Source organism: Papilio polytes, unplaced genomic scaffold, assembly GCF_000836215.1.
Source record: "Papilio polytes unplaced genomic scaffold, Ppol_1.0 DF823177.1, whole genome shotgun sequence".
Taxonomy (NCBI): domain Eukaryota; kingdom Metazoa; phylum Arthropoda; class Insecta; order Lepidoptera; family Papilionidae; genus Papilio; species Papilio polytes.
This window is the reverse complement of record NW_013526027.1, coordinates 70,889-80,247: the sequence shown is the minus strand read 5'-3', so window position 1 is coordinate 80,247 and position 9,359 is coordinate 70,889. Positions and strand designations below refer to the sequence as shown.

At 33.7% G+C, this 9,359-nt stretch overlaps 1 protein-coding gene across 1 annotated transcript in view; it reads left to right on the top strand.

Moving 5' to 3' along the window:
- Positions 1–9,359, top strand: part of LOC106105057 — a 25,825-nt gene that overhangs the window by 9,238 nt on the left and 7,228 nt on the right. Inside the window, exons 6-11 of the mRNA XM_013285281.1 lie at positions 11–498; positions 803–844; positions 1,143–1,146; positions 4,036–4,589; positions 6,554–6,845; positions 9,235–9,348. Of these exons, the coding sequence (XP_013140735.1) occupies positions 11–498; positions 803–844; positions 1,143–1,146; positions 4,036–4,589; positions 6,554–6,845; positions 9,235–9,348 (1,494 nt within the window). The remainder of the gene's footprint in view (positions 1–10; positions 499–802; positions 845–1,142; positions 1,147–4,035; positions 4,590–6,553; positions 6,846–9,234; positions 9,349–9,359) is intronic.

Below are 9,359 nucleotides of genomic sequence, written 5' to 3'. Positions count from 1 at the left end.
GTTTTATCAGCTATTCTTGTCTTAGCGGCTATAACAGCTGCTAACGGTTTCAACTTCTGTCCTAAAATACAAGAGATTAACTGGGAAATCGAACTGCTATTACCACATTGGGAATGCAATAAATTCTACCAATGTACCCACGGGAAACCTGTCGAGATGATTTGCCCGAAAGGGCTTTACTTCAGTATCATTAAAAACAAATGCGATTGGAGAGACCTCGTTAGATGTGGGGACAGAGTCGTACTTGATAGACCGGAACATGATGGTCTTGAAATACCACAAACTACAGAATCACCAGAAAAGAATAACACCGTTGTTGAACCTCAGAAACCTGAAGGTCCAGAAATTGAATTACTTCCCAATGGATGTCCAGTAGACCCTGAGATACACTGGTTGTTACCTAATGAGAAGTTCTGCAATTTGTTCTACTATTGTGTGGAAGGCGAGAGAGAATTAAGACGGTGTCCATTCTGGTTACATTTTAATAGGAAACTTCAGGTATGGATTTTCTGTTTGAATTATAATGAGGACTATATAAGAGAGCTAGCTTTCCCCTGCGAGTCCGTTCGCGTGGTATGAAACAAAAGAAAGCCTATGTGTTCTTCAATACGAACCTTTTATATCTATGCCAAATTTCATCGAAATCCTTTCAGCAGTTCAGGATACAAACTCTAACAAATTTTCTCATATATAATGTTAGTTAGATTGTAAACCATGCTTTAGTTAACCGGTAAAACGATTAATTGTGGTAATCTAGATTTTTTAGGTATTCTAAAAACGAATTATGCGTTTTATCCCACAGGTGTGTGACTGGCCGAAAAATTCTGGATGTATAGAGATATTCGCTGAATAGCTGCTGATGCTGAAGTGAGCCGTGATCAAGTGACGGAGTTTAATAAAATTAAATTTATAAGCTATCTAGTTAAAAGTACTCAATATTGTTATTAATTTAAATAAATCTATTTATACCAATTCGATTTTTGATTACTTACTTTATTTATAAGAAGGTATAGTTAATTTTTAAATAATCAATAGAAATATTGTTCTTGTACAAAAACATGTTATAGTTTGTTTAAATAAATAAATGACGCATATTTAGTATCGAATTCAATTTGTATGAAGGTAAATACCGTACTTAATAGACAGGTACCGTAGTGACGAACAAACACGCATAGCGAACAATTACGACCTATCGATATTCGGTTTAAATAATTATCAAACTCAACTAAAATTATCATTTTCTTATTAACTAATTTAGAGGATAATTGTATTATTGATTATAGTGTAGAGAATTTAATGATGACAGAAATAATAGCGAAATCCAATTCGAATACGTAATAAACATTTATTTACTCTCATTATCTGTTATGGTCGTTATTAATTTGAGAAAACAGTGTTTTTTTATTTCATAAGTTATAACTATAAATAATCCCAACTTCTATAAAAATAAAAATCGATAATCGATAAGATTACTGACTGATTTTACACAACCCATCCCTACTAAATTTGAAGTGAATTGTCAAACTAATTTAAATTATTTAGACACACTATAGTTCATTATTTTACTGTTGTATTAAAATGGCGCTAGGGAAGTACCCTTCTAAAGAATTAAAAAATTAGATCAATAGAAACATTACTGGGAATAAGAACGAATGAACGGTAGCATCCCCCCACTATACTAGTTCATCGGCTGCCTACGTCTATTGTTGTGTGTTCTAAATTTTGTATGTATTCACGTAAACACTACAGGGCTGATTTCAAAAACTCTTTTACCATTAGAAAGGTAATTTATCTGTGAGTGACAAACGCTATGTTATTATTATTATTTACTAGCTGTTGCCCGCGACTTTGTCCGCGTGGTATTAGAAAATATACGAACTATATAAATAAAAAGCTACGTGTCCCTCGGAAACCGGACATTTTTCGAGGATGAACCTTATCCCATGTATACTCAAGACTTTGCTTTATATCCGTGCCAAATTTCAATAAGATATGTTGAACAGTTGCAGAATGATCGAGTAAACATTAAAAAACTAAATTAATTTATTACTAAATTATTTCATTAATGAATCCCACGGGAACCGTAACTAATCCCGGGATAAAAAGTAGCCTATGTGTTCTTCCAGACTATGCTCTAAGCCTAATGCCTAATGCCTAAGCGTATGCCAAATTTCATGGAGATCCGTTCAGCCGTTTAGGCTACAAACGCTAACAAACATCCATCTAAACTTTCGCATTTATAATATTTAATTTAATATATGATGTTCACGCAGGCGAAGTCGCGAGCAACACTATTGTATTAAAATGTTGTACTTAATCACAATGGAAAATAAAACGAATTAAAAAGATGCCTTTGATTTACTTACATTGTTTTTTCTTAGCTTATGCGAGTATTATTAAAAGTTAGATTTTTCCTTGCAAATCTAAACCTTTAAGATTACAACTAAATTACTCTATCGTTTGCATGAAAATGCGATTTAATTGCAAGCCATAGATTGACTGGCGTTAGGTCTTTAAATGCTTTTTCATGTAAGGGATTCGTGCTAGCGATCCGCCTGAGCTTCGCTTGGATGGTAAAAAATAAACGTCTGTTATCTTTTCTGTCATATCCATACTCAGTGATAATCACCACCACCATCACCACCAGCTCACTATACGTCCCCACCGAGGGGCTCGGAGCCTACCCTAAATTAGGGTGATTAGGCCATAGTCAATCACGCTGGCAAGTGCAGGTTGGTTGACTTCACACATATCTTTGAATTTCTACGCCGATGTGTGCTAGTTTCATCACAATGTTTTCATTCACCGTATGAACGACGGGTAAATTATGTACATATGAAATTCCAAAATCGAAAATCACATTGGTACATGGCGGGATTCGAACCCAGGACGTGTAGATTACAAGTCAAGTGCTCAAACCCCTGAGCCACCGACGCTCGGACTAAACTAAACACTATGTACTTATTTTTTATGTGTATTTAGCTCTTGTCTTAAACAGAATCATACGTAACTTAGGCCCTTGTTCGACCAAATTACATCATTCTTTTTGAGGTAGCACAGGGCCGGTTGCAGCATTACCGGCGCGCTGGGCAAGATTTCTACTGCAACAAAAACCCATAAGAAAAAAGTTGCTCTTGAAATATATGTCTGGCGCTCTCCGTCGTACCTCGACCTACCTTAACGCCGGCACTACATAGCCCTTGCCCATCTCTTTAATGATTTGCACATTCATACGTTACTCATCCACAATTATTATTTGTCGGTTTTAAATATTGCCACATTTTCTTTTTTTTTACTAGTTTTAAGGTTGATGTATCTAAGATTTCATTTGTAGCTTGTTTTTGTGGCAATAAAAGTCCTATTTATTTATTTATTTATTTAAATATAAGAATAGAGGTGTGTTATATCTTGATCGTAACGAATCATCTAATCACGTCACATCTACACAAAGCAAAGATAAAGCCTGAACTAAAATTAAACGATTAACAAAGTCATTAACATAGGCTATAAACCTTTATCGACATTGTCAAACAATTGAACGATAATTTAAGTTTATATGTCTAGAATAAAATGACTAATAAATAGGGTATAAAACTGCATACGACCCTTACACAGTATCTGTTGCAATTGAAACTTTCGGAGTAAACATGCAATGTAAGTGAAAGAAACATTTTTTAATAATTAATGTTAAGAAATATTTAAGTGCCAATTTTTATGGTTAAGAATACGGACATTCGAACACGTGGTAGAGTTCAAATCCTGCAATTAGAAGCCTATAACTGTAATGGAATAGTTAAAAGATTTACTAAAATCTATACTAATATTATAAAGAAAAAGATTTGTCTGTTTGTATGTATCCAATTAACTCATAAACTACTGGGCTGAATTCAAAATAATTAACCATAAAAAACTACGTTATCAGTGACAGACATAGACTTAATTTTTTTTTTATTCTAAAATTTCACACGGGTGAATTCGCGATTAACAGCTAGTTTCAAGTAATCTAATAATGTTTAAAATAATTTTTGTTTTCAGTCATAACAGCAATTTTCTTCCTAGCCGCTGCCGTAGCGGGTAGCGGTCTCAATTTATGTCCCAAAATTCAAGAAGTCGATTGGGAAATAGAATTATTATTACCGCATTGGAAATGCAACAAATTCGTTCAATGTACCCATGGGGAGCCTATCGAGATGTCGTGCCCAGATGGACTTTACTTCAGCGTTATTGAGGGCATCTGCGATTGGAGGGAAAACGTCGATTGTGGATTTAGAGTTGTCCCCGATGTGACGAAACCTGAAGATGTGAAGCCAACGGAAACTACCATTACAATTGAAGAGAATATAACAGAAGAAAGCAAACAAACAGAACCTGACACTACAGTAGATGAAGTCAGTATACCAGAGGAAATCGAGACTGAAAAACCAGATCTTCCAGTGATTGAGTTTCTTCCAAATGGATGTCCAGTGGATTCCGAGGTTCATTGGTTACTGCCGCATGAGAATTTCTGCAATTTGTTCTACTATTGCGTGCAAGGTGAAAGAGAGATATCAAGTTGTCCTTTCTGGTTGCATTTTAATTGGGAATTGCAGGTAACTATGACGTTCTTTTTTTGAAATTTTCTGTGTAATGTCAATTGAGAATGCCATAGATTAAATACGAGATTTTTTTTTAAATCTTGACTTTTATTAAAAACAAAAATTAATTCTGGAACTATAGAGTTTACAGCGACTATTTCCTTTATCCGATTGTTTATTTTGTTTTTCTTAAATTGTGGTTTAAATTGTTAAAATAACAATGTGTTCTTTTTTTTTTTCAGATTTGTGACTGGCCAAGAAAAGTAGATTGTATAGAAGCCAGGGACTAGTTGATCTTGTAATTTTTCCTGTTGTACCAAATTCTTGTATTTATTTGTATTTAAACATTTACTCTAATTTATTATTATTAAAACGAAATTAACTGTAAGCATAGAGTTATTGTAAATTTTTGTATTTTTTTTTAACCCGTACTAAAATTTGTGAATTATTTTACTGTTTTCTTTTAATTAAATATATTTATGAAAGTAATTTGATTTTTATTACGACTTACTGTCACACACTTAATAGTTAATTGTTTACTAAGGGAGCGTTACAATTATGTCTTCACAAACTTTATAACGCGACTCGCGTGGTAATAAAAAAAAAAATAAAAGTAGCCTAGTATGTGTTCTTCCAGACTATTCCCTGCATCAGTGCCAAATTTATAATTTATAGAGATTCGTTTAATACTTTAGGTATAGACCTATTATAACAGTCTCTAGTTTATTAGAGTTTGTAGCCTAAACTATTATAGAATTAGAAACTTCTTCCAACAAAAGCTGAATAAACGTCATTAGCAGCTATGTATTTTTTAATTTACATAACCTAAAATAGTAAACGTAACGAAACTGATCAAATATATGTGAAATGACCTCGCATATCTAATAGTACGTTAGTTATTCAAATTACATAAATAATGAATTAAGTTTTAATGTTTGATGATAAGTTTATCTTGACATGTAGGTAATTAAAATAGCTTGATATATATTTGAAATGTATGTATGTAGGTTTATGCTGTAATTTTTTATTGTAATAAGACTACTATCATACCGCATTAAGATAGTTTCGAAAAATTTTAAGAACACGTGACTGACACACAGTTATTTTTAGAATAATTAATATCACCAACATCGTCTAAAACGTAACGTCAATTACCTTAGAATAGAATAGTGACAGAGCCCGCTTTTATGTCTTTGCACGAATGGGCCGGCTTGCCTAATGTAATACCACGACCACACAGAAGACAGGCGTGAAGTGGGAGTAATTCCGCGTAAGTCTGATGAGTGTGGTGCCGGAGGCCTTATTTTTGTCCCTTTCCCTTTCCATCCTTATCCTAAGAGGTAGAGATGGGAAGAAAAAGTAGATTTGACGGTAGAGGAGACGCATAGGAGGAGAAAATTTGAAATAAGATATAACAGTTTTTTGTACATGTGAAAATAATTTTCACGTACTTTAATGTATCTAAAATGTACTTATTTCATTATTTACTTTAGTCGTTTATTACGTTTTGTTATGCGCGGCTTACAATCGGCCAGTACAGTTGCTACGCCATTGTATCATTGAAGCCAGTTGATTGACAGTCCAGTTATAGCGCTACTGACTATTGTACTGGCAGAATATAAACCGTGCATTACATTTAGTTTTCTTTAAAGTTTTTTTTTTCGTATATCAGTAATTGTAATTTTATGTTTATACACATGGAAAACAATAAAATAATAATTGTATCGTTAATTACTGTGTCAACAACACTATTATAAATTGATGTATAGATAAAGAATACATTTTTCTATTAACATGAAGATTGCATTAATATTTTAGGTTATTTTTCAATGTCACAGAATAATATTAAAAACATTAGTACAACGACTAAACAAAATGGAAGGTAAACTTTTATAATCAGTGTTAATTAATCAAGAGATTTAAAAGAATTTTAATTAATCCAAATTGTTACAGTTTTATTAACATTAATTATTATTCAGATGGTACAAAGTGCTGTTCATCAACAGAGCAACATATCTGACGCTAATTGGGAAATAGAACTAGTGTTGGCGCATGAAGAGTGTAATAAGTTTTACAAATATTTTAACGGGAAACCATTAGAGGTGATATGCCCTAAAGGTCTTAATTTCAATGTGAAATATTTGAGATGTGATTGGAAACATAATGTAGATTGTGAAGGACGTACTCCAGATGTTCAAAGCGATGATGAAATAACGAATAATGAGGAATCGGAAATTGATGATTTGGAAAATGAAGAAATAGACGCTGACAGTGAGAATGAAATTATTAATAATGATTTAGATTTCTTTAATAATGGATGTCCTGTAAATCCTTTGATACGTTGGTTGTTACCGTGTGAGGATAATTGTAATGAATTTTACAGTTGTTTTATGGGCATCAAAGTTAAAAGACAATGCCCACCGTTCCTACATTTTAATAGGAAACATCAGGTTAGTAAAACTTTAAACTGTACAACTCCAAGTTTTTCTTTAATAGGTATTTATTGAAAAACCGTCGTAAGACCTGTCACGATGTATGGATCCGAATGTCGGGCAGTAAAAGGGATGGATGAAAAGAGAATACATGCGGCGGAAATGCGAATGTTAAGATGGATGTGTGAGGTAACGAGTGGATAAGATACGAAATGAGTATATTAGAGTAAGGTTGAGTGTAGCCCTAGTGGTTGAGAAAATAAGGAGTAAAAGGTTAGAGTGGTATGGGCATGTTATGAGAAGGGATGAATCGCATGTTACAAGACGGACGTTGGATATGAATGTGGAGGGGTAATCAGGTAGAGGTAGACCTAGAAAGAGATGGAATGCGTGTAAAGTGACATGATCAAGAAGGGAGAGATGACTGAGATGACGGATGATAGAGTGCTTTGGAGGACGAAAACCGGGTGCGCTAACCCTATGGGAGTAGGATAAGGCAGAGGAGATGATGATGATTGAAAATTGTTGTTTGGAAAATTAATTGTTACTCTAACAAATTATAACTATGATGTTTGAAATCATACTATAAATAAATGTGAAAGTTTAGATGGATGGATGTTTGTTAGAGTTTGCAGCCTAAGCGGCTGAACGAATTTCGTTGAAATTTAGCTTACACGGAGAGGATAGTCTAGAAGAACACATAGGTTACTCAGTTTTGTTTTTTAATTCCAGGCTGATGGAGTCGCGGGCGAAAACTAGTTGATTTTATAAAGCATTCTGAGTAGAATATCTTTTCATTATTTTTTGTTAACATCTGTTTTTTTTCAGGTATGTGACTGGCCGAGAGCCGCTGGATGCGCTTTGTGAAAAAGAAAAAAAAATCAGGAGTGCCTAAAGAAAGAGCAAAATTGCAATTATAATAAAACACTTCTATAAATCACAGATTGTTTTTTTTATTACTCATATTCTATTTTTTGTGACAACAAAAATAAATTATATAAAAACTAGCTTTCGCTCGCGACTCCGTCCGCGTGGAATTCAAAAAAAACAAAAATAAGTAGCCTATACGTTCTATCACCTACATTCATGCCATACTTCATCGAGATCCGTTCAGCGGTTTAGGCTACCAATAGCTAAATAGTTAAAAATAAAAGAAGAGAAAAGAGAGGTTATTTATAGAAGTGTTAATTTTTATTTTTTAAAAGAACACTGAGAATAAACGTGCTAATTATTTTTGTATTTTAATTAGTTGACAAGTTTTAATCTACATTCTGTAGCACGACAGCGATAAGAAAATAAAAGATATGCTGAATTATGACGCATAAAGGAAAAGAAACAATTATTTCCTGGAACTATTAATCAAACTATGATTATTTATTATTCTAAGGGCCTGTCCCACCTCTGGCTGATAAAGGCTCAAAAAGCTTTAATATGACGTCTCTGTCAGATAAGGGAACAAAACCCGATATTTCCAACACATATTTTACACTCTGGATAGTTAACAGATGATTTACAATTTGGTGGGACAGGCCCTAAATGAAACAATTGTTCATTATCTCCCCTTATCCTATTCCCGTAAGGTCGGCGCAAAAGGTTTTCGTTCTCCAAATAACTCTATTATCCGTCATCTCAGTCATCACTCCCTTCTTGATCATGTCACCTTTCACACAATCCATCTCTTTCTAGGTCTACCTCTACCAGCATACCAACAACAAATGAAACAATTTATAACCAAAAAAGAATATTTTAATAAAAAAAACTAGATCTAGGGTGATCTGCAATATTAAGTCCATATTCGAGGTAGTTTTCATATATATTTTACATTTTGCGAGGCTCTAAAAGGGGGGGGGGGGATCCCGCACATGAAGCCCATCCTGTAATCTGTCTCTGTCACCATCCAGATCCAACCAATTAATTACATGGTAACCATCATTCCTTCTTTAAAAGCCGTCTTTTTGGCCACGTTATATAAGGGAAATAGTGACCTTGAGACCTTGTGTACCATTAACCATGACTAAATCTATTACTAACGCGTTATCTTCGTAGGTAATAATCTAAATTGATTCGCAAAAGATAACGAAGATAATGTAAAGTAAAATAAAATGTATTGTAGAAAATATTTCACGTTAAACTAATTTTACAACAAGTGCATAAAATGAAAAATGAATCAAACATAATTTTGTAATGACATCGATGTTAAAAATATTTCATACAATACTGTTTTCTAGATGGTGATCGAAATATTTTGCAACAACTTTGTACGAACGATATCAACCCCGAAGAGGCTGAGACCGAACATACAGTACTAGAGGCATGGGAGGGTGCACCGGCAATAATCAACGGTACACCCCCC